The 26,049-nt window shown below is 49.7% G+C and overlaps 1 protein-coding gene across 1 annotated transcript; it reads left to right on the top strand.

The window, feature by feature from the left end:
• The first annotated feature begins 19,026 nt into the window (after positions 1 to 19,026).
• On the top strand, positions 19,027 to 21,683 carry FJX1 (four-jointed box kinase 1). The gene has a single exon (XM_084521315.1). It carries the CDS (start codon positions 19,165 to 19,167, stop codon positions 20,332 to 20,334), a length of 1,170 nt encoding a protein of 389 aa, XP_084377441.1. The 5' UTR covers positions 19,027 to 19,164; the 3' UTR covers positions 20,335 to 21,683.
• The last annotated feature ends 4,366 nt before the right edge of the window (positions 21,684 to 26,049 follow it).

Below are 26,049 nucleotides of genomic sequence, written 5' to 3'. Positions count from 1 at the left end.
GATTGATAAAACTGAAAGGAGAAGCAACTGAGATCTTTCAGAGCAGTAACCCATTCTTAGAGTAACAGGACAAGGTCACCAGGGTATTGCAAAATTTGATCTCATTATATGAAATGATATACTGATCAAAATCTCAGGCCATTATGCAGCCATCTCTTGGATTTTATTTTAAAATTCATCAGCATCAACTACTGCAAAACCAGGTGCTGAAAGGCAAGTCACTGAGATGAAGCATCTCATCCACCTCTTCTGCCTGTCAGACATTGAAGTGGCAGTTGACAGTCCTGATGATCCTGCTTCCACATATGTATTCTCCCTGTCATCCTTGTCATCTTTGAACTCTGGCATGCCAGACTACTATTGATTTTTCACTTAAAAACACAGAAGACAAAAAAAAAAAAAATCATAGAAAGTGTTTCCTGCTAAATTTTCTTGTATTATATTTTAGGCCTTGATATCAGGATATGAATGAGCAAGATCATATGTTGCAACATACTGTCCATGAGTAAATTTAAACTGTGTAATTCCTAAGCACACATCCCACCCACTACCCTTAAATTAATTCTTATAGGAAAAGCTGTCTTGCAATCTGTCAAATCACTGTCACACTTCTCAGGAATGCTTACCCAGTGGGTAGTAGGATATGTTTATATCAGGAAATCCCCCTTGGCATATCTAATGCAACAGAAAAAAATGTGTCTTAGTATAATTCTGTTATTTATAGCTATGTAAATGAAAGCCAATGAGGTTTAGATAATTTGTAAGCTGCTAATCAAGGAAAAAGACTCCATGCACAAAGCCCACAAGCTAAAAAGTTTGTTCAAGTTAATGGAAGACTTTGTATAGCTCATAAGGCCTCTGTTTAAAATATCCATGAAGATACTTAGACAATATTGATTGCAGTGGTATTTTAAGCTCTGACTTAGCAAAGACTTAAGCACGCACTTAACTTTGTTTAAATCAGTAGTTCTACTGAACTCAGCAGGGCTAAATTACATAATTTTAAGTCTTTGAAGCCTAAAGGTCTTAGCGTGTAACTGAAATTCAGGGAAGTGACAATGCCACAAGTCACATGAAATCTCTCTGCCTGAGTCCTGGGCTCCCTGAGCCTCCCACACCTCTGGAGTCGTGGAGCACTGCTATCATCACAGCAGTTGCTACCCAAGGCTCTCCTTTTGCAACATGTTGCCTGCTTAATACAGAGAATAAAAAGAAAGAGATTCCATCAGACCAGATTTCCCACAATGAGTTAACAAGAGACTGGCACTGGACTATTCACTGCGTTGTAGACACTGAAAGAGTGACAGGAGTTTCTAAATAAGACAGCCTTCAGCATTCATTGTTAATAGGCATATCAGGGTTTTCAGTAAATATTTATGTAGCGGCCTCCAGGATTAGAAATCAACACTGACGCTTCCCTTTAAAGATTGAAAACCTCAGTTGAAGCAAAGTGAAAGATTTTGCTATACCATTGTCTCTCCCCTGGACTGTTAGCATTTAGCGGTGTGCATGCTGACAGAGAGGGTATTGATTTTTTTTACTTCAAACATTTCTTCATAGAAGAGAAGCAACAAAAAGGAGTAGAAAAGAAATAATAGTGATTCTTGTTTTCTTCAGCAGCACTTCGATCTTACAAGTTGAAGCAGTAAAAGAAAGGAATAGCCTATTCCATTCCAGTCTGTCCTGCTAGAGAATCCACATTTCTACATCCTTGTTATTACCTCTCTGTCTTGAAACCACGGTGTGTGTGCCTACTGACAGCACAGCTTTAAGCTTCTGATATCCATTCATGGGTCCCTGAGATCTTTCCAAACTCCTGTTGCACTATGACACACAATATCATGCAAGGAGAGAAAAGTCTATGTGGAAATGTCTATTTCAAGTAGCCTAAAACACTGCAGGAAGGACCACAGAAAAGCCAGCCTTGGATCCAGTAGAGAATTTTAGTTTGTCCTAAAAGAGTATTTACAATTACATGTTTTTTTTTTTCCCCTATATGTTATTGTCTGACAATAATTCCATTGTTTGCATTCAGTCAGTGTCTTCTCTGTGAAGAATGTCTTGGCCATTGACATTTGTTTTATATTTTTCTTCATTTATTTTTAAACCAAAACAGCTTGACCCAAAGCCACTGAAGTGAATTGAAGTCTACCACCGAGTTCAGTGGCCTTCAGAGCAACCCATAAGGATCCTCGATCATCAGCTGATAGAAATTCGGCTAAAATGAATGGCCACATCTATGCTGTGTTGAAAGAGAACCCTCTCAAATGCCTGTGAGCCTGCTTTGATTCCTTTCCTGCCTTCCTGTATTGATTTTTCCCTTGGCTGGCCTGGAAATACATGGTCCTGTAGATGCTGGCAGTGGTGCTCTGGTTGTACCTCAAGCCATGTCTGGTCGCTCACCCTGTAGTGGATAAATCCCCTGGAGCAGTCGTGGGGCCATCCTTTGCAGGCAGTGTAGGCGTAGTTAATATGAGCGCATCACTTCAAATAACTTGGTCACCTAGATCCGTGTGACTACAGGCTAGACTGCAAATTGAATATAATAACTCTGTCTGCGTGACACGTGCTAATGAACCAGGAATTTCCCAAACACTGACAAAGCAAGCATTAGGAATTAATCTCCCGTGTGGGCTGTTTATGTTATAACAATCCCAAACTGGTTTCTATGCTTTCAGCCGTAGCCACTGTCAAGACAGGAGCACAACTGAGTATATCCAGCCACTTGGTTTCTGATGGAAATTCTTCTCTTGCTGATGTTCTGGAGATTTGTTTCTCAAACATCTTTTCAAAATGTTTTGGTTTGTTAAAAGTTGTGAACTATGCATTTTTTCTTGAGTCACCTAACAAGCACTGGCTTTTAGAAAATTATCTTGCAACAGCAGCATCTCAAGGCCCTAGCAATACCAGCACTTTGAAATGGATAGGTAGTATTCGTGTGCAGCTTTTACCCCAACCTAATCTGGTGAATTTACATGAGGACTGCATGCCATACAAGAAAGTAAAATGCAAAGTACGGAAACTCCTATTTCATGGTCTGGTTTGCCATTCAAAATATTAGCCTCTTCTGCAGAGTACAGGTGCCAGAAAGCTGGCAGGTAAGTACCACATGAGGATCTGGCCTTCGGTGCACTGGATTATCCGGTGCTTCTCGGCCATTTTATCAGGGTACAGCCTTTCTGGCCAGCACAGATGAACTACATTAAATGTTTTATGATTTTCTCGACCAAAAAAAGCCACAGGGGTTACAGTGAAAACAAATAAAAGGGAACAACAAGATACAGATAAGAGAGTTCTGCATATTCCTGGGTATGGATGGAGTGTTTTTAGCATTATATCATCCCTTTCCTCCATGTGATAAAAACTAAGGTGGAACCAGAGCTTTCTTTTACAGCCCCTTCCTTTAAAGTATGGCATGTCAACTGCAAAAAGAGGAGAAAAATGTTAATTAGGAAAGCTTAATCAATAGCACTCCAAAATAAGTTGGTGAGACTTCTTTTTTTTCCTCTGTACATAGGCACAGAGTAAACAGGTTAATCAGTTTAAGATTCTTGTATAAGGTCACAGTGCTCGGTATGATTTACTGGAGATGAAATTTGGCAGGCAATATGTTCATAATATGATCTAATCATGTTTGGTAGTGTGGGGAGGGAAATAAAGAAATTGGCTGAGAGGACTGCTTAAAAATTGGCAACCCTGCAAATACTGTGACTTCTCTATGGAAATCTCATCAGAATGATGAGCCAGCCAGCTTTTCAGAGCCTGTCCAGAATTTTTCCTTTCAAAATATTTGTGCATGAGTGATAATGGATACCTCCTCTTACTGGATGGCTCTTGCAGTGCACTTCAGGACTGACCTGAAGTATCCCCTGCTATTTCAGTGTTGGACTCCAAACTGCTCTGCCAAAAAGCCACGCTCCTCAATCTCTCTTTTTCTCTCAGGTCTAGGGTTCATCAATTCGTTGGAATAGTGTCACATAAATGCAGTCAGGCCACATGAGATTGCATAGTGCCCTGCCCCCAGAAATGACCAGGACCATATATTTCAATAGATACAGACAATAAAATCATTTGGATAATCTGCTCTAGCCCACAGTCCCATCCTGTTCTCCACTGATAAAGATTAATTCAAGCTCTAAAGTGTTTATGGTTTACCAATTGCAATCCTGACCTCTGGCTACCTACCGGTGTGTCCAGTAACCCTTTTAAGTTTGCTAAGATTATGTTCCCAGGGGTATGCTGCGGAAAAGATCCATTATGTCCATCAGAAAAGAACATTTGTTCCTTCTCTTTCTTCCTTTCTCTCAGACAGTTTTGACCTACACACTTTGTTTCTCAGACATAACAGCTCAAATTTCTTTCTCTCCTTCCATAAGGCACCTCAGAAAGGGCTGCGGGGAAGTCTCGGCCACCAGCTCCTCTCTATTCACTGCTTTACGCTCCTGGAAATTCACTTGATTTCTGCCCTGCAGTGGCATTGCTATTCCAAGCCCAGAGCTCCTCAGAGCTCACATGTGGCTACCACTGCCCCCATCTGCTGCAGCCTCAGATGTTCCTTCTGAACTTCTGTCTCCACCTGTGCAATTCCCCATTATTTCCATGGTGGACCTCACTGTCAAGCAGTGTGAGCAATGATGCCACAGGCCATTGCCAAATTTTACCATAGGGCTCACGATTTCTTTCCTCTCTTCATGCACTTTTCCCCCATATGCTCAAATACTCATTTGAGGTCCCATTGCACAATCACTAGAAGGTGTCTGAAATTTTTGCACCAAAATAATTGGTCAGGTTAAAAATGAAAAATTGTAGCACCACAGTCACTAAAGAATGATTCATCATTCTGTAAAGTTTTGGCAACATGACAAAGGGCAAATGTTCAGGAAAAGAGAATATTTTCCCAGTGTTCGTAAAATGTTCAACAAAATAAATACAAACTCCCTGGAGATCACTGGCAATAAACATTTAATTTCAGCCTCCACAGAAATGCATCATTGTTTCTATTATTTTTTGTAGTTCCCCGGGATAAGAAATCTGTCTATGGAAGATTAATTTCTAGATAGTGGGTTTCTCATGAAAGGCATTTACCTTTTCTGTAGTCTCTTTGGACTCTTTGGAAACCAACACAGGGCCGTTCTGATCATTAATTGCCATTAATTGCTTGTTGAGGGGCGCAGCCTTGGGCACGCACTGCTAGAGGGATTCTTTTAGCCTTGCAAACTGCCATTGATTTACCCATCTGACCTGCTGTGTAAAATAACTACTAATTTATGAAAATACAACTAAATAGGTAGTGGGGCAGTGTAACAATGAGCTCCGTAACACATTCTGCAAGGACCTTTGCTTGAGGCAGGAACCCCGGGTTGGAGCAGCTGTCTCTGTCTCAGGCAGGAGCCCTGGTTCCCAGAACTGCTCCACCATGGAAAGTGGGCCCGGTGGTGGGTCAGCAGGCGCCAGCCAGAAACATAAAGTGTTGGTCATTAAACCTGACAGATAGCTTGGCTGAGGGAAATGCTGTTGGAGGATGGCGTAGCTGCAAGTGTTCGTCAGCTCCTCCAGCTCCTTCACGAGAGGGAGAAGGGAAGTGGAAGATCCCTAACATCAAAGCAAAAGGTTATGGTCTGTAAAACTGAGGAATTCACAAAGGGCAGGAAATCCTAGGAGGTGAGAGGATCAAAGAAACATGTTTTCACAGCAGAAGGGATTTTCTTAGTGTGGGGGAATAGCCAAAGTCAAAACAAATTGTTCTGTAGCGGGGAGGAAAAGAGTGAGTGAAAGGAACACTGTGCCTGAAGAACAACATCGCTCTCACTAGCTGTTCGAGTCAAATACCTCTCAGAGAAAACTAAGATACAGGTATTCTTACAGGCATGTTTGACACTTTGTCCACTACTTTCTTGTACTTTTGCTTTTATTTAAGTCACTGTATTCTGCAAGATTTTACACCCTGGGAGTTTACTTTCCCTGCCATGGGAATTGACACGCAGGAGGAGAGGGCACTGTATGGGGAGCTCTGCAGACAAAGAGCCCTCCAAGAGGTGCTTGCCTTCATGTGGCATGATGTTTCCATCTCAGTGGGTCCTTAAATGCCTCCTTGAACATGGATGGACTGAAATAAGTTCATCAGTCACGGCTGCAGTATCCCCAGGGGGAGAATTGTCATACCAAGACCAAGTTTAAATTGATCTATCAAACGTGAGGCTTGCCAAAGCTCCAGAAGTGTAATTACCTTATATTTCTGATAGAAGGGATTAGCAGCTGTTTTGCCTTAACCTTTGCTTTTTTCCATCCCAACTAACTCAGCCTCTTTAAACAATTTGTTCTTGTGTAATATAGGGAAAAGTCATGATTAAAATCACATGGCTAATAATTCAGCACAGTTCGTAGGAGGAGGAAAATTATTGATTAGGCCAAGTGATATAGCTGGAAAAAACAGCCAAGCTTTCAAGCACACAAGCGTGAGTGAGCCCAGAAGGCTGTCAGTTTTTCCCAGCCATATCATTTAGTATAACGAGAGCGATTTCCTCTCTCTGGGAGCTGGCCTGGGTGGATCCGCCTGGGGCACAGTCTGGAGAATGCACCAGGAGAAAGGGAGCCCACCGATTGTCCCTAGCACCCCACTTCATACATTGGCACAGACTTGGGGGAAAAGTGCTGTGTTATTATCCAGTTACCTTGCAATCGCTCTTAATTCAAGCCAGTGTAGGATCAGCTAGAAATAAAATATTTATTCATGAGGTCCAAAACAGACTGTGCCATCAAAATGTTTATAAAAGGTAAAGTTAAAGCAACAGAAGGAAAAAAACCTGCTTGAGATGCAGTAGCTAAGCGCTCCCTCTTTTGCTGCCCCTCCCTTTCTCTCTGCCCTTCTCCTGGTGATTGAGGGCAGCCTTTCCCCATGCTCACTGAGCAGGGACGGCCTCATTAAGTGTCTTTCTGTGTCCTCCCCTGCCATACGTGCCTAACTCAGTGCTCCTGACCTCACACTGAACCCCATCCTTCACAGCAATCTGTACCTTAAGGAGTGTGCTTGATACCAGCATCTCTGTGGGATAACTGTGTACAGCTCCTCACGGAATATTTGCCTGAAAGCAGACATGAGGGTAATTAAAATCTGTATGACAGTAGCTAATTTAGGGTTGTTGGCTGCTAGGATCTTTCTTCCAAACATACTCAGAGAAGTTTTTTGCCCTCGTGCCATTTAAGAATTAATGAATGCTTGCTCACAGCTCCAAGCGAGGACTTGAAGAGCCTGCATCATTTTTCACTTGAGGGGCTGAAACAGATGGGCTGACAGAGGGATTAAGCTAAGGAGTGTGTTTGTATTCAGGGCCCAAAATGAGATGCCCAGGCTGTTGGGGCTTTTGTTTCTGTTTTAAATCCCATTCTTTCTTATAACACTATCAGAGCAAACTCCCATTGGCCTCCATTACCGCTGTCAGTGCCCACCTTCCTATGGTCAAATCTTGGGGTGGCAAGTGGGGCACCTCAATAAGCCAAATGCAGATAGCTGAAAGCTTGCTTGAAGGAGCCCAGGCGAGGTGTTTGGATGTTCGGTGCCTCTCTGTTAACAGAATCGTGGATAAAAGCCGCAGGATCCTGCTTCCTTGAGGAGGAGACACCCACCTTTTCTTGAATTCCCCAGTTTAGTTCTCAACATTACTACTAATTCCTGCAGGATATACGGCATAGGTCTGAGTACTTCCCACGTAGGTAAAACACTATAAGGCAGCATCTGGCAAAAGCTTTCCCCTTGTGTCACTGTGTACGAGACAGGCAAAGCAGACAGCAGAAATGGTTGTTGTGATGCTGAGCCTTTCCTTGGGACTGTCAGTGCTCCCAGAAGGCCCCGCTGCCCAAGCAATTGCTCTGTTTTGGTTTTATTTTGTTCCTTTAAACATTCTGGGATGCTTCGAGCCCGCGGTTGGTCACATGGCCGGCTTCTCAGGGCTGAGGGGGAGACGAGCTGGGCTGCTTGCCACTTGGTGACTCTCCAGCCAGAAACTCCTGCCTTGGCTGCAGTTCTTCTGTGACATTTCCTGAGCTGCAAGGAGAGGCAGAAAGGTGAAATGGCAAAAGGAAGTGCAAGAGGAGTCTGTGCTACTCTTGTTCCTGTCTGAGATGGATAAAAAAGGCCTGAAAAGTGTTACTTCTTCTCCTGCTCAAACAGGCTCCCTTCTCTCCTTATGCTTTAGCCTTTGAAGCATCAGAAAAGTCAAGACTCATCTCCACTGCTTTTTCATGTGAAACTGTATGGATATCTCTGATATCGGCTGCACAGAGCAGGCTGAGTTGAATCTTTAGAAAACTGGTGTTTTTGTCTACGGCTGTCTATAGGGAGGCTGCATTAAAAATGTACTAACAAACCCCAGCATTTTAAAAAGCCTAGATAAAATTTACTTCTCTCAGTTAATCGTGCTGTACCTTTATCAGAGATATCATAATCCTATTAGCTCTCAAGCTGTGCATGCAGTCTATCAGGAAAAACAGTAGAGACAAGATCTGAAATTTTTGTGTACAAAATATCCGCTGAAAAATTCGCTTAGAATATCTGTAAAGTGAAAATTCATGCAGGACTGCTAGGGAAGGAAAAAAAAAAATAAAAAGACACGGGCCCGTTTGGTCCTCTCCTGAGATCATCTCCAGAAGCCAGGAAAAGAGCTGTGTTTTGCTCCAGTAAGCTCAGCTCAGCTCTTACCACGGTGCCATGGCCCAGGCTGTCCTGGGAGCTGATGGCCTCTGGCTTTGAGCCCCTGTGCCGATGGCAGCCCCTTCACTGCAGTGCAAGAGCTTGTGGATTTCCCTGCTCCAGGCCTGTAGGCTGATATACAGAAAAAAAAAAAAAAATAGAAAAAAAAAAGAAAAAAAAGGAAAAAAAAAAGTCTTTCAGTCTTCAAAAGACATTCCTCTGAAGGATAAAGACTCTGATCCCACTGACTGCTATTTCAACATGTTGTGTTGTGTTTCTCTGTGCAACGTGTTGTCTCGGGGTTGTCTCAGGAGATAGCGTCAGAGATTTCCACCTGGAGCAGCGCCCTGACACTGCCTGATGCAGACTGTCGAGCTGTGTGTGTGTGACACAGGCAGGCAAGTGAAGCCCTGGCACTGGGGTGTCCTGATCAGCTGGCATCAGCCGAGAGCCCTCGCCCTGAGCAGTGCTGTGAGAAATGCTCTCAGCTGAAACACAAAATCGCACGGAATGAATGTTACGCTGCAACCAGGCGGCTTGGTCAGAAAGGATCCCTTCGGCTGGAATGTACCTGGCCACGGTTCTGAGGAAACTTGGATGAAGTTGTGAAAACCATAAACTGCTTTTTTTTTTTTTTTTCATTTACTTGGAAATTGCTGAAACTCGGGGAACACAAATCAACTGAGACAGAAGCAAAAGAAAAAGGTTGTCATTCTTCTCACTTGCCATTGTGCCCACTTCTTCCTGATGCCTTGCCAGGACACACGTCGAGATGCTGAGCAAGTCCTTGAAGGAAGGAACACAACTCCCTTTCTTTCTGCACAATGAAAGCTGTTATATTGCTGCGTGACACCAGTTATTCATCAAGGGTGTTCTTTGCACAAGTGAGAGACTTTGTCCAAGAGGATGATGGCTGCGACGCTGATAAAGCTAATAATCTGCAGCTTCTATGTGATGCTTTTCCTCCTCGCCTGCCAAAGGACTTCACAAAGGATGGCATTCTTATCCTGTCATTATAGATGAAGGGAACTAATGCAACAAAGAATGAAGAAACCAGTTCAAGATAAGTCAAGGTAAATTGAGGGGAGAGAAATAACCACTGTTCTGGTCCTGTCTCCTGCAATCAGCCCACCCACGACGGTTTGAAGGTGAGAGTTGCTTCCTCAGCCCAGTCTTCGGAGGGAGGAATTCACAGCCATTAAATTTCTTCTTCTCCCTCCCTGCTGCCACTAATCCTCATCCCTTCTCCTAATCCTTCTCCTACCACTAATCCTCATCCCGACTCCTCTGCCTGGGATGGGCTCACAGCAAGGGCTGCAGCGTAAGGGCCAGGACAGAGGGGAAAGGCAAATTGTCAGGAGGGGAAAATTGGCCAGTCCGGGGAAGGGATGCTCAGAGCAGCTGAATGAGAAAAAGAGACGGAGTCATTTGCCCGAGGTTCAGATGTCATTCCCATCGGGTGCTGAGGAGCGGATCTTATGATGTCATTTTCTTAAATTAAAAAAACAGTTCTACACAAGTCGGGGATGGCTCTGTTTTTACAAGATCTGTCTGTTTCACGGCGACTTCCAAAGTGTTACACATAGCTCACGAGGAAGCAGCAGTTCCAGGGCCCGGAAGCCCAGGCGCTGAGCTTCACGAGGGAACATCCTCTCGGTACATTTCCCAACAGGCTGACCCCGGGGCTTCGTGGAAGTACCCTTGCCAGGCCTCAGCTTGTGCTGAAGCCTCGTCACGACAGATAATGAGAGGCCATGCCCAAATGGGTTACGGTCTCTCTAACGCAGACCCTTCAGAGCTCAGAGGTGTGGGGAAAGGGGGTGACACGTGAAAGATCTCAAAGGAAGTTTGAGGCAGAGGGGCACACATGTTAAATTCAGATCTGCTGAGCTGCAGCCGGTGTCCTGCCTTTAGCAGCCCCTGCCTTCAGCTGAGCGCTTTCAGACCACGTTACCTATCTCTCCTCTCCAGATGTTTGCTGGAAACTGCTGTGCCATGGTGGCTAGAGGCTGAGATCCACAGAGGGAATAAAAGCCACAAAAAAAGCCTCCTCTGGGCCACTCTGGAAGGAAGTCAGAAGGTTTACATATGGAAATTATCTGTTTGCCAGGGACTCAGGGGTTGAAGGGAGACCTGTGAAGTGTTGGCGCCCGGGCCAGCATAAACTGGGCCAAGACCCAGCGTATCCTGAACACATACATCATTTTCAACAGGGAGCTGTCAAGCAGCACAGAGCCAGTCAGATATCACCGGAGAAAAATCTCTGCTCTTCGGGGACGGGAGGAATCTCTCCGTGACTCAAGAGCGGACGGCTTGGCAGCGGCGGCTCGGCCAACTCCTGTCAGTGGATTAACAAATTACGCAGATATGCTCTCCGCTTTGTATTTACAGCACATGACTGGAAAGAAGAAGGCGCAGTCGGAAGGGATAATGCGAGAAGAGCTCAGTTTCCACATGTAGTGTCAGCTGGACGGCCAGAAGGGAGTCTGATGAAAGCCAGCAGCCTGCAGCAGGATGCTGCCTGTCTGTCTACCTCGAGCGCCTATACCCCGGTGTTTAAGGGCATACGATCCCACCTCCTCATCCCAGATAAGACACAGCATTACAAGCTACTGATATTTCCATCTAATTCCCAATGCTTAAGCTAATGCTGAGCCTGTGTCTTTAAGCCCTGTTTGTTGCTCCTCTCGTTGCCATAGCATTTAGTGTTTCCATGTTGGAGATTTCCTTTTTTTTTTTTTTTTTCCAGACATTACCCCATCAGCACAGCTCCAGACCTGGGATTCCAGCCACTTTTTGGCTAAGAGGAAACTAATTCTTGTTGCTATAAAAGTATCAGGCCATGTAAATGCCTGTGGCTCGGATCTAGGTCCCTGTGTCTAGGAATAGCAGCACAGCTCTGGGGGAGTGGGAGAGGAGAGGAGGGAGCAAGCAGACCTCTGCGCATCTCATCTCCTTCCTCCGAGTCAATCTGTCCTCCCCAGGCCAGGAAGAGGAATGGGCCTTCCCAATCTTCCAGCACAGTAGCAAATCCTGATTTTTTTTGGCATGAAGGACACTTGCCTCTGGGTTGCACCTGCCTGAGAGGGCCGAGGCCACCAGCCCCACCAGCAGTGCTGACCCACTGTGAGGTCCTGGGCTGAGCTGCAGCTGAGAGAAGATATCCTGTGCTTGAGTGCAGTGACTCTGAGACAAAAGAATAAAACTGAGTGAAGTCTGCTCCTTGCACTCAGACATTAACGCTGCCCTGAAATCACCACGCTGGCCAGAGCTTCTGCTCGCCTATCCGGAACACAGAAGTAATGAATGGATATTTAATTGCCGTAGTAAAGTGTCTGCTGATACAGGGATGGAAAATATGAGCTAAGCACAAAGTACCACTAATATTAAGCTATTTCTTACAGCATTGTTAGCACTGCTTCGTGCAAATCATTGCTATTGACTCACCCTGGCACACACATTATTTATGCTGCGCAAAGTGTCAATCTGTCACATTGCAGCACAGATTGGAAGAATAAGATAAAATGCTCTGGGGAATACGGCGTGAAGCTTTAACTGGCTCCGAGTAACAGCTACCGCTAATTATTAACATTATGTGTTCTATTAAATTACATTCCAATAATAAAGCATTTCAGCTACTGTATTATGTCATTGTAGTCCATCAGATGCAGCCGTGCATACCAGTAACGGATCAGGAAATTACATAAGAAATGCAAATAATTTAAAAAGTGGGGGGAAATCAAGTTTGAAGTAATACTGTGACATAAAACAGAACACTTTCTACAGTGCTTTTTTTATAACATCCTATTTTGTGTGAAATTCTGAACACTTTTTTCATTCCAGTTCTGTTTGTGAGCCTTGTGGACCTCAAGGAGAAACAAATCCAAGGGCTTTTCATGAGACTCAAATGGGAAGCGTGGTGCCAAATTCGAATGCTTTTCCTGGTTCCTACCCACTTGTGTTTTCTTGCGGTTTTGGATGAATACTTCCTGTCTTATACTCGTGGGCCATGTTGCTGCACAGGCAAAACCCTTGAAAGAAAGGAATTTCAATAAAGAGCTTGTCGGCCCTACTACCATGATTTATTTTTATTACCACTAGTGCTAGAATCCTTTTTTTTTTCTTTTTTCTTTCTTTTTCTTTTCACTTTGCACATGAAAGGAAAAAAATTTTCTGGCAAAGGGGAAACTGATAAAATCCTCAGGGTGAAGGTCTCATATCTGAACTTTCCTGAAAGCCCAGGAGAAAAGAGGGCTGATGGCAGCAAGATTGAGGGAGCTGAATAAATCATGGCAAGGGAGGCAGAAAAGGTTGATGAGCCATACTGTTCCCAGCGAGCCAGCATCCCCGGGCCCCGCTGCCAGGGCTCTGTGTGACCGTGCAGAAACTCGCTGCAGCAGCAGCAAAGAGCCACAGCTCTGAAAAAGCCCAGCCAAGTGCCCTGGCTTCCCCATGGAAACTCTTCAACAGCGGCTGATAAGTCCTGACGCAGCCCAAAGCAGGGGAAGGGTTACAGGTGCATGTGTAGGGCAGCCATACAAAAGATCGACACAGTCCCTGACCTTCCCAACAGATTCCCAGCCGGGATTTTTATTACCTGAATGGCCCACAGCATTGCATCTCTCCAGCTTTGCCAGGATCTGTAATGAAGCCTGCTCAGCTGGCCAACACGGAGTACATCAAGTAACTAGAGGAGAGTGAGCGCTAAGCAAGGAGATCTGGATCTCATCCTGCCCCAGGCTCCCCGGCAGCTAGTGAACCTGCCCATTTCCAGGCAAGTCAAATTAGAGCCCGTGGTAAATACCATGGGGATATAAGAGTATTTGGAAAATCAAGATGCGTGTTCAAGCAGTGCCGTCTGGCTCTGCGCAGCAGAACTGTGGTTGTGAAAATCAAATCACAACTTGGGAAAAACTTAAGCCGCATGCAAAATCCTAGGGTGGATTTTAGAGGATCCTAAAGAAGGTCCTAAATAAGGATCCGTGATGCATAATTTCACAAAGATTAGAGACATACAACCACGTGTGGAAGATGCATGTGGGAGATCCCTGCCTCACATTTCCTCTTGGTGCAGGGCTCTGCTGCTGCCCCGCAGGTGATGTGGGGTGGGGGCAATGCAGGGTGGGGGCAATGCAGGGTGCCCTTCTCTTCCCTGAGCTCCCTTCTGTCAGCCCCAGGGTGCGGAGGGTTTCTGTTCCTGCCCCCTCACCAGCCCACCTCACTGCCCGGCTAATTGCCCCCTCACCTGCAGTGCTAATGGCCAATTCAATGTTCTGGTTTTCACCAACAGAAACATCTCGGACATTTAATAGCAAAATCCTGCCACTGCTGCCTGAAGGGAAGCGCTGCAAGCAGCCAGCTCTCCTGGAGCAGGGATTGATTTCATCTGCTGTTGTTTTATTTTAAAGTCGCAGACCCCGGGTGATGTCATGCTTTTGCCAATTACACCCCTGTCAGCACGGCCGGCCCGGTCCAAGAAGAGGGGGTGTGAGGGGCTCTGAGCTCCAGGAAATGTCCCAGCTGGCTCCCGGCTCCCCGTGGCTTCTGGACGCAGCGCGTGTGTGCAAGGGAGGCAGTCGCTGTCCCGTGTCAGAGCTGACATCCCGACCTGCAGAGCTCCCACCACGGGGTCCGGCTTTGATTGCAAGGTTTGGGCTTCCCTACACACCACACACACGACCCCGCAGCCCCTGTTCTGCCCCGATGTAAAGGAACCTCACCTCCTTGTTTCTGGGGCTCCTTTTAACTCAGCGCCACGTGCATGAAACGTTTCATCTGCCTTTGCACCCTTGACCTGATTTCATCTGGGGAGGGAAGAAGGCTGACATGGGCTAGTCGTGAGGGAGCTGAGCTCTTTGCTTCTATGCTGGCACCGTGACCATTGAGCTCTACTAAAAACAATAGATATTGGAACAGCTTGGATTTAACTGGTGATTCCTGGCTGTACATTGACGACATTTTAACCACTTCCATCCACTCCAGAGCATTTGACCCGGAGTAGAAACTCTTAGACTCAACCTTGACATTTGAACATAATCAAGCCGCTAGGATGGGTGTTGCACATTAAATATTATTTTGCTTCCTGAGCAGAATTCACAAGACAGCCCATCTGAGCCTGTCTCTGCACAGCCTGAACATCACCCTCCCACCTAGCAAGTATTGCGCCTTCCTTGGCTTTGGCAGCAGGAGACGGGAAGATCCCAAAGACCTCATGGGGTCTCCTGAGGACCTGGAGTGCTGCAGCTCCTGGAAAGAGGATGGTGCTACAGGGGGCTTGGTCTGCTGGCTGCTCTCTGCTCAGCCCTAGGACAGCCTGAGTCCAGGAAGGGTCTGCTCACACCCACTGCAAAGCTTGAAAAAATGAGCAGGTGTTATTTTCTCCATGATGCTTTTGCTCATTGGTGCTGACTCCTATTATCTCCTTGCTCTGTTTTTTTTTTGTTTGTTTGTTTGTTTGTTTTTTTTGTGACTCAGTGGAAAGTCAGCTCCCGCAATGGCTAACAAAGAGCAGGAGGAAGAGAGAGCTGACTTCAGTAACTCATGACTGTGTTTGTTTTTCTCTTCTTTGGGGCATTTGTTTCATGACTCTCGCTAAAGTGTTTACAGAAAGTTTGACAGCTAGGCAGAAAGTCATTTGCAAGGAAACTGGGATAAATCAAAACAAAAGCGTTGGTCGGTTTCCCAGAGGAAGAAGAGCTCTCTGTAAGGTCCGTGCTGCCCTTCCTCTCCACCCACAGGTTGGGGGAGCTCAAATGCGACAGGAGGGAGCAGAGCGGAGGTGAGGGCTGAATGAACCACGGCTGGATGGAGGATGGAGGAATTGGGGAAGCTCATGTATTCCCCAAACCCTTCTGCTTTTTTCCTTTCTTTAATTTGGTGTCAGTGAGAAGGCTACACAAATCAGGAGTTAACTGCGATGTCAGGGAATAGTGACAACAGAAATAACACAGCTCTGCTGTGCTGACTTCCTCAAGAGCCCCCCAGCTGCTCCCAGCTGTCCAGAAGAACCCAGAGGCTGCTTTAGATGTCACTAGATAAGTTATGGTTGCAGCACCCCGTTCTGCAAGGGCAGAAACTGCAGCACGGGCACGCTGCGTGGCTCCCTTCGTGTGGCAGGGAAACGCAGCAGGGCCAGCCGTAGAAACCAGCCCTGGCACCACCTGTCTGGCAAACTGCTGGGTGCAAGAAAGGCTGGGTAAGAGACTTGCTCCCGTGCTTTTCTGTTTCATTGCTCCTGACGAAAGCCACGCGTTGTGCCGCATGTGGTAGGTGCTTCGTCCACTGCTCGCGCCTCAGCCTGCGCCAGCCTGAGGCTCCTGGAGGAGCTGAGACACATTTGGATGTAAAAAAGTGTTATGGCATTTTTAATAAAGCCTATTGAATAAAAAATGGCGCTTAGATATTGGGTAGAGTTGGCTCCTGCCTGCAGTCCTTAACCTCTGAAGGGTACTTGCCCACTGCCATTTAAATCCCACGCAGCAGCTCTCTTCCGTCCTTCTCTTTATTCAGTCCTTAAGAGAATGCTAGTTAAATACCAGATAAGTAAATACGTAATCAATGAGACATTTATTGAATGTTAATGCCGTGTTTAATAAGGCTTAGAAATTTAAATGGGTCACATTAAGATGTAGAGTGCACAGCAGGGAAACTTCTCAATGTCACCAGCCCCGGTCACAGAGGAATCATGAGCTGGGGCCTTCGAAATGGGGACAGCTTTGAGGCTCAGGTGTGGGGGGCTTCTTTTTCCTGCCTCTCACCCCCCAGCAGGAGGGCTCCATACAGAGATGTCACCACTGCAGGATTGACCACGCAGAGATCCCTGCGGCTGTGAGACCCAAGGTGATAAATGCAGTGAGCCTCAATTTAGGGTGGCCACAGCAGACCCTGTTTATTTTCTGCAGCGAAGACTGAGAGCGCCGGTCAATAACTTAACAGCTGGAATGCGTAGAAAAGTATTACAATAGGAATCGCAGCCGCAGGCAAGGCTGCCAGCGGAGACGTCTGCAAGGTGGAAATCCCATCACCCGAGTCACTCGAAACTGGACAAAAAATGCTGGAGAAAGCGGGGCAGGAAGGGCCCCCACAGGGAGGAGAGGAGCACACCGGCACCAGAGATGGGCCCATACCTGGGGAGACAGGTACACCACTCCCTGCTGCCCACCACCTGGCCTCGCATGGGGACAGAGGGTCCCTGCTTGGAGGGGAAAGGCCGGGGGAATTAAAGCAAAGGTCCAGGGAATCCATACATTGCTTTCTTCTGTGCCTTCCCCTGTGCTCCTGGCAGCCAGAGGGGCTCCTCTGTCCTTGGAGGGGCTCCTGCTGCCCCTGCAGACAGCGCAGTGAGAGAGGTTATCAGGGGCCTGGAAAACATCTCACTATTTAAGCCAGCCCTGTTCCCTGCACTGCTTCGAGAGAGCCGCACCGCTGGCCTTATGCTGGTGCAGCTGGGGTTGTTACCTCATGGCTAATTAGAGCTCTTCCACCGGCCCTGCAAAAGCTGCGCCTTTTTAGGACTTGCTGAAAAGTTTAAGATGTGTCCTGGGTGTAGTTTTGCATTTTTTAACATTTTATGAGCATTTTTTAACTTCCTCTAGCAATAGCAACTCTGCCTTTAGGCTGGCCCCGTTTCTCCAGGCAAGTCTGGTCCATCCCAGCCTTCAGCTGGGCCCATCCCGGGGCTGTCCAGTGCCTGCAGGGGGCATTGAGGGGAAGGGGGCACTGTTTGTAGTGAGATGACAGAGTCTCTCCTTAAAGGCAGTATCGATCTAATGATGCATATTTTTAATGGGTCTGCAGGGTGGCTGTGGTCTGTGGTCAGAGTGGTTGGCTCTTCTCTTCCAGAAAGACACCGGTTTGGGGTTTCCCCTCTCTCTTCTGTTACGCTACACCAGGGCAGGTGCCTGGGCTAGATGTGGCAGCAGCACTGAGCAGTTTTCTCCGCTCACGTGTTTTGGCAGCCAGGAGGAGAGAAGATTTGCTATCAGTGCATACGGCATGAAAATTGCCGGCGACAGGACCTGACCCCTCAGGATGCCCCATCAGAAAGCAGGGGCATGCACCCGATGCATTATTTATCCTCTCACACGGTGATTACCTTTCATCTCCCTGAATTGCCTCAGCAATTTCACTTGAAAGCATTCCTTGAGCCTCTTTACTTCCTGGCCTGGAAAAAATGTGCTTTGTGCAATGGATACAGACGCCCGTCCCCAGAAGGGACTGCAGGCTGCGGTCAGCTGCTCGACATGGCACGGTTTGGCTGGGCTGGACCAGCTGAGGGTGTCCCCCACACCACCAGCAGTGAGGCCATAGCCTGGCGTTGGATGCTCACGTGGTTTGGGTTCAATTCTGTCACAAGAGCCCACTCCTGGGCACACTGGGCACCCCGGGAACACGGGGCTGAGGGCATCACCCATCACCTCCCATCTTGGCAGCTCACCTTTAGCAGGGCTGAGAACAAATCCCCTGCCTGGCTGAGCATCAGCAGGCACCTGACAAGTCTTGTGAACGCTTACAAGAGCCAGGTTCAAGAACTCAAGCACTTCCTCATTTATTGCCTTGATATTAAAGGCAGAGTCACAGATATTAAGAACAGGGAGATGCAGGGTACCGGGGAGATAGGATCTGTGCTGTATACGGAAATTGCTCGGCTTCATGTCCTACATGGTGCTTCAGATTGCAAGAAAAGACCTCAGGAGCCCCATCTGGCAGGGAGCTTTTCTGAGAAACCAGAAGCGGAGCCTAAGCCATAGAAAAGCTTCCTGCTCCAGGCTGAGACACATTTGTAAAACACTTCCAGAAACTGCCCCGCACCTGAAGGGCAAGGTCCCTAACGCTCACCTCCCTGCTCTGCAATGCCTTCTCCAGCCCTGCCTCCCAAGGAAATAAGCCAACCCTGCCCTTCAGCCGCTGGGACGCCTCACCACGAGGGCTGCTTGTGCAGCGTATGCCTGTGTAGCGAGGGATGCTCGTGTAGCGTACAGCGGCACCGAGCACATAGCATCCCTGCACACCGTGTGTTTGCCAGCAGAGCTTGTTCCAGGAGTCCCACCCTTCCCCGGGAGAACCAGCGCTGCTTCCCTGGCAGCCCCTCATCCGTGCTCGAGGCTTTTTCAGCCCCAGCTCTCCCCCTGGGCAAGGGCAGCAGCAGGCCGAGCGCTGAGCCCCTCCTGTTGCTCTCCGCGCTCGGCGGCGGCTGCAGCGGGGCCCCGGGCCCTGCGGGGGGCGCTGGCGCCTCACGGGGGGCGGTCGGGGGGGCCCGGCCCGGCCCCAGCTCCGCGTCGCCGCTTTTAGGGGCGGTGCCGGGGGCGGCGCGGGGCCCCCCGCAGCCGGGGCTGGGCGCACAGGGCGCGGGGCTGCCGCCGGGCCGGCACCGGGGCTAGGACCGGGGCTGGAGCCGGGCTCGCAGCTCCGGGCTCCGCTCCCCGCCGCCATGGGGCAGCGCCGGCCCGGCCCGGCGTGAGGCGGCGGCGGCGGGCGGCATGGAGCGGGGCGGCCGCGCGGCGCTGGGGCTGCTGGCGCTGGGCGCGCTGCTGGGGCTCTGCGCGCTGCCCCCGCCGGCGCCCGGCCCGCAGCGGGGCGAGCCCCGGCAAGGCGGGCAGAAAACTTTCCGGGCGCTGCTGGCCGTGGGCCGGGAGCAGCAGCAGCAGGAGCAGGAGGAGCAGGAGCAGGAGGCGGCCGGGCGGGCGGCGCCGGTGCGGCGGGGCATCTTCTGGAGCCGGGAGCTGGAGGCGCGGGTGCCGCGGGGCTTCGCGGCCGAGGAGGCGGCGGCGTGGCCGGCGGCCGCCCGAGCCGCGCGGGTGTCGTCGCTGGAGCGCGGCGGCTGCGGGCGCAGCTCCAACCGGCTGGCCAGGCTGTCGGACGGGAGCCGGGCCTGCGTGCGCTACGGGGTGAGCCCGGAGCAGATCCAGGGCGAGGCGCTGTCCTACCACCTGGCCGGCGTGCTGGGCATGCAGCAGCGCCTGCCGCCCATGGCGCTGGCGCTGGTGGAGCCCCGCGGGCGGCAGTGGGAGCCGGTGCGGGAGGAGCTGCGCGGCTCGCTGTGGGCCGAGGGCGCGGTGGTCAGCCTGACCCGCTGGGTGGACAACCTGACGGCCGTGGTGGCCCCCGCGCCCTGGGGCAGCGAGGCGGGCGGCGGGCGGCGGCCGCGGGCGCTGTCGGCGGCGGAGCTGGGTGGGCTGCCCGCGGCGCAGCTGGTGGAGCTGGTGCAGTGGAGCGACCTGATCCTCTTCGACTACCTGACGGCCAACTTCGACCGGCTGGCCAGCAACCTCTTCAGCCTGCAGTGGGACCCGCGCGTCATGCGGCGCGCCACCAGCAACCTGCTGCGTGGCCCCGACGGCGGGCTGGTCTTCATGGACAACGAGGCCGGGTTGGTGCACGGCTACCGCCTGCTCGCCGTCTGGGACCCCTACCACGAGCCGCTGCTGCGCTCCGTCTGCGTCTTCCGCGAGGGCACGGCCAGGCGGGTGGCCGAGCTGCACCGCCGCCGCAGCGCCGCCGCCGAGCTGCGCCGCCGGTACCGCGCCCGAGAGCCCCTCTGGGCCCACCTGGGCTTCCTCTCGGAGCGCCAGGCCGAGCTGCTGCAGGCCCGCGTCGACTTCGTGCACCGCCACATCGCCCACTGCCGCGCGCAGGCCGCCGCGCTCTGACCCCCCAGGCCGGGTGCCCGAAGCCGGGTGCCAGGCTGGGGACCCCCCTGGGGTGGTTGCTGGATGTGGCCGCCGAGAAGGAAGCGTGTAGAAAGCCCCCGTCCCGGTAGCTGTTAGTCTGTGTCGTGGGCGCTCCTGGTTCGACTGCTCGGATCCCCGGTGTGTGTTCGTGATCGTCGCCATCCTTTGATTTGACCCGTAACGTGACCGTGGGGGACGGAAGAGGCTCTCCCAGGCTCCAGACGCATCGCTGTGTGCCAAGACTTGGATGTGATAGTGAAAGCGGAGAACGAAACTGTCCCATGCACTTTACTTTGACTTTTTAATTTTTTATAAAAAAAAAAAAAAGGAACTTTTTATTTTACAAAGTCTGCCTTTTATGTACATTATAAATGTTCATAAGCCTTTCTTGTAACATACTAAAGAAACTGATGTTTCGGTAAAGCGTGCCCGATGTTTCGCCTCCTTTGTCCCAACTGTGTGCCCGAGCCTGGAAAGGGAAGCGCGCACCTCCGCCGGCCCCACTGAGTGACACGGCCCGCTGCCTCCCAGCTGCTTCCTGCACCGAGCTTCAGCTAAACAGACTTGCCTGGTGGTTTTTGTTCGTGGGGTTTGGTTGCTGGTTGTATTTTTTTCCAAGCCTGAAAAGATCTGCTTTTACTAGCACCAGCTGGTTTCAGAAAACTGATGTAGGTGGTGTGGGCTTAGGGGCTGGCAGCCCCTTTGGGTGCCCCGGCTGTGTCCCAGCCTCATACCATGGCTTGCTTCAAGTGTCACTGGACTGACAGCAGGTACCCAAAGCTTCCCCGGAGCTGCCAGGTGCTTTTGGGAGGCATTTGCACTGGTTCTCCGCCCTCTGTTTCCATTTTGTCTATCTTTGCAACTGGGGCTGAGGCCAAAGTGAAGAACAGGAGAGCTCTTCAGTCTTCCTAAAAGAGGTGTGTGGGTTGTTTTTTTCTACAAAAGTTTTGTTCAAGGTACAGCAAAGCGGCACCAGCGGGTGGACAAAACAAAGCATCTGCATCTCTTGTTGAGTTTTCCTTATGTGCCGGAATCCACAGAAGAGGCAATTGTTCGGCTCAAAACACAGCCGGAATCGGGACAAAGGACAAGCTAATCCTCTTTGCGCCCCAGATGCCGGTGCCCATCCCTCTGTAACGGAGCAGCAGCGTAACCCCTGGTGCTGAGGCAGCAGCGCGCCGGGGGGATGTGAGGTGGTGGCTGCTGCCTTCCCGCAGCGAGCACCGGCCTCCCCGGACCTCAGCGAGAGCAGCGCCTTCATCTGTGCTGGTGGGGGTCCTCGGGCTGTTAATATTCATTTATTTAGATTAAACTTCACACCAAGACGAGTTTCTTTGGCCGTTGCCGTGTTTTCCTTTGGTGTGCGTGTTGTGGGTTGGTTGGTTTGCTTGTTCAAGTAGGACAAGGGTTTTACAAACAGCTTTAACTTACCCGCTAGTTAGCTGTATTAGATGTTGCAACCTGTGCATATGTGTATTTATCTTAAAATGCTACAGCAGCCTCCAGGACTCGCTTCATTCAAGTGCTTAACTGACAGGGCTCTCTATTGAACTCGTTTTTATAGTTTGGTGCATTTATCTCTCCGAACAATGCCCAGAACCCCATGTGACGCTCCCTTGCCATTTACATGATAATGCACAATTTAGCTGTGTAATTCTTAATTCCTCTTTAGCGCTGTTTGTCAGCCTTACTTTGTAACTCAAAAGCAGCAGCTCTGTTGCATTCACCTAATGAAAACGCGTTTAAGTAATAGACTGCTGGTACAAATTGTAAGCCACGGTGAAGAGCAAACTGCTGTGCCACAAACTTCCCCGGTTTTGTTTCTGCTCAAGTATTTCTACAAGTATCGGCACGACCCCGCTTTTGATGGCTAATGGGGAATAAATCTCCTTTGCAGCGCCTTTAGAGCCAGACCCTAGATAATTACACCCTTCAAGAAGAAACGCGGGGCTCTATTTGTCGATCGGTAAATTTGAGCTGTACGTGGGGTATGCGCTGAAAAGCGGTGTAGTTTGGGGTCGGTGATGCTGGAGGTACCGTGCCAGAGGAGCCGCGTCCCAGGGGGAAGAGAGGCCAGGGCAAAGCAGGGATCGCGATGCTGTGCCGCGGAGCTCCTGCGTTTTGTTCTGCTGCAGACTGCTGCTGTGCTGGAGAACGCTTTCAATCACCATCACGTTAAGGAAACCACCTTTCTGCTGCGTGACTTCTTTGGGGCAAGCAGAGCTTTGTCAGTTCTTGCCCTGGCGCATTCTTCGCGTGCCTCCAGCTCGATGCGCTGCCTGAGCCCGGGCTGTCTCTGAGCAGAACAAAGGGCTGGGGGCCCGTCGGGCTTCTGCGCTTAAATCTCGCTGGTGCCGCTTTAATGCTGAGCATCTCCTGTGGCTCCCTCTGCACCCAGCAGCAGGGCAGGCGAGGAGGGCTTCTCTTTAGAGAGAGACAACCTGCAGCCCTGGAAGTTGTCAGCTGTAAGTGGTGCTGGGGGCAGCAGCTGGCCACGCACTGCTGGCAGCCCCGCTGCAGCTTGCTGGTGGATCCATGCTGCTGGGCTTCCTGCAGCATCCAAATTTGCTGCTGGTGGACACCAGGGAGGGGTGTGGGCTGGGGGTGGCTGCTCCTCAGGAGCTTGCCCACAAGGCTGGCATTCACAGGGCACGTTCCTCACGTCTTTTTTGCAGGGGTCCGGAGGAGTTCTGAAGCTGGATGAGCTTCCGTGGTGCTTTTCTCCAGGCGAGGCTCCCCCTGCTCACACATTTACTTGTTCCTGCTGTACTTTGCTACCCAGCTGGGGCCATGCCAGCTCCCTCATGGGTTCTGGGAATAACTGGAAGAAAGTGAAAAGGGAGCTGGTTACGCTTTGACTTACTGGGCAAACAGCATGCTCTTACCATCACCGGCACCGTGGTTGTGGCTTGGTTGCCCTTTGAAGTTCAGTGCATATTTTAATGGTAATAATTCTGAGAATTTTCTCACCGGCATACTAGGTGGTCCAGGACTAGCTTGGGTATGAGATCATGTCGGGGCCTACTTTGCTACCACAACATAAACCATGAGTGCTCCTCAGAGCCACTCTGCTCAGTGTTGGCCACAACCCAGAAACCTCCCTCGCCCCTTGGGCGCTGGCGTAGCTCTCACCGCTGGAAACGGGCGCTGTTGACCTGAGCAGCAGTAACTTCCCAGCGTGGTGACTCCTGGCTGCTAAGAGTCTTTCGCCTTGATTCGACTGGCATTTAACAAATATCACCGCACCCCTGGCGATGGTTTAATCTAACTCATTGTGCCTCACTAATGGATGTCACCCCGTGCGTTATGTGCGCTCAACAGGCCTTACTGCCCTCGGCGTTTGACACAAAGCATTTCATAACTTTGGGTAAATAACACTGGACATCATTGGAAATGCTCTTCCTTCCCTAGTTCGGAGCTGTGAGCAGTTCATTAAAAAGCTCACTTTCAGTGTCATAAAGCACGCATATAAAATTTCATATCCGAGCACGTACCAGCCCAGGGTTTCCCAAGCTGTTTGGAGGAGTGGACGCTGCCAGCCTTTGGGCACCTGTGGCTGTGTGAGGCTGGAGAGTTCACTGCTGTGCTGTGTGAGGAGTAGGCTGGGCACTGGGGCATGGTGAGGCTGGGAGAGTCCACTTGCTGCTCCTGCTGTGCCCCGAAAGCATCATCATCTGTGGGGACCATGGTGATTTCCTCTTGTAGCTGCAATCCAGCTAAAAGGCTTCATTCCCAACGATATCTCACAGAAAGCAAAACAGCCTCTGAAGTGCCCACACACACACCCCACCACCCCTCCCTGAGCCCCCCTGCTGCCAATTGGGCACCCACCTGGAGTAGTGGAAACCCCCCTGCAGCACGGGATGCGCTAACCAGCGGCAGGGCTTGTGCCAGGGCCCCATCGCAGCCCCGACAAAGCGGTCTTATTTCTGCATATCTGTAAATTTCAGATGGAGGAATCATCATTTTTTAATGCGCCTGTCTTGCTAGCTTCCTTTTTGTGTCCTGCCGGGGGGGGAAAGTGCATTAATAAACTATGGGTTAAAGCTCCTGGTGTGAATTCTTTTTTCTTGTTCCTGATTTCTTGGAGATGAGCTAGGGACCTGCTCACCTATTTATTTGTTTAAGCTACGACAGCCAGGCAATTTGCTTTAGTTTAGCTGGGTCACCTTCCTAATCCCCAAAGTTTTCCGTGCCCCTTCATATGTTCAAGCTAAGGAACCATAACCGTTTCCTTTGTTTTGTTAAAAACACACAGGATTTTCTCATCTGGCAAAGAGTTATTTTTCAGTTTTTAACAGTTCGGTGCAAAGCCAGGTGCCATACATTATGGATGAACCTGGATGCAAAGATCTGGAGGATATTAATGGTATTACTTCCTTTGCACCAGCTACACAGCGAGGCGACTGCTCAGCAGAGATATTCCCCCTTTTATAGCCACCAGAGACTGAAACCAGGCCCTCTGCTTGTGCTTTGTGAAGAGATTGGATGTGGAGCCCCTGAGCTCTCCCACTTGCTGAAGGTGGGCGGCTGGAGCTGGTACAGTTGGGTTGAGCGGGTGCTCCTGGGTTGCCTCATGTTTTTCCATAAGAGAAAAAAAAAATCCTTTCTTTATGTTTCTAATATTGCTTCTGAAGATTAAAACTAAATTAAAAATGTAATTTAGTTGTCAGTGAGCAGTCTAGATGGTTATTTGGCTTGTTTTATTCATCTGAGTCAAGGCACGTTCTGTCGATGCTGCAGCTCAGAGCAGTCTCATTTCCCAGACCTCTCCCATGTGAGCGGGACACGGCGAGAGCTGTGCTGGCGGCCCTACAGTCAGTGCTCCTCGAAAGGAAGCCATTCCTCTGAAAACACAAATCATTAACATGCTTTCCTCTCTGTATTTTGCAAAAGAATACTTAGGATATTTTTCCCTGTGCATCTTGCTTTCTTGTCATTTCTCAATCTGCTGTCAGCGCAATGATCTCCGTCCGATTCTTTCCATCGCGGCCGTGATCAGCGTGCACATGATCCTCATGGTCATCTAGAGAATTACTTTCCAGAAAGCAAAGTGTGCTCACCGAACGGCTTTAAAAATTGCCCTGCCTGATAGGAATTACTCACAAAGCTCATTAACATTTCAGTTCTCAGTTTGCATAAAGGCTGAAAAATATAGGTGTGCCAGATGGAGTCTTCTGTGCATTAGAAGTGACAGAATTCTGACTTCTAACGCTTCAGATGTGCGCTTATCTTCCTGAAATTGTTGGGAAAGGGCAAATGTAAGGAAAGCAGCTTCAGCGTCTCCGTACCTGGAGATATAGCATGGGTAGATAACAAATAATGCTTGATGACAACGACACGTGCCATCTAGAGGGAGCAGCACAAGCAGTGCTGGGGTAGTGCTGAGGATGTGCCGCCAAAGCCCTGCACTTGTGCAGAGCCTCTCCTGTGGGTTCAGAGCACATCACAAGGACAAGTCAGGCACTCTTTCAGTGTGATCAATATTGCCCTCGTATTACAGATAGGAAAGCAGGAATGGAGAAGCCAAGGGCGCGTTGCATGTTGTTAGGAGGGCTACTGAAGCTAAATTAGCAGACAAGTGGTCCCCAGTGCTCAGTTCCTCCGTGTGCAGAGCAGGGTCTTCACCGCTGCCTTCTCAGGCTGCACAGCTCTGTCCCTGAGCTATCCATACTTCCCCTCATGCCCCAAGGA

This window comes from Aythya ferina (assembly GCF_964211825.1).
Source record: "Aythya ferina genome assembly, chromosome: 5".
Taxonomy (NCBI): domain Eukaryota; kingdom Metazoa; phylum Chordata; class Aves; order Anseriformes; family Anatidae; genus Aythya; species Aythya ferina.
This window is presented reverse-complemented; position numbering and strand designations above follow the sequence as displayed.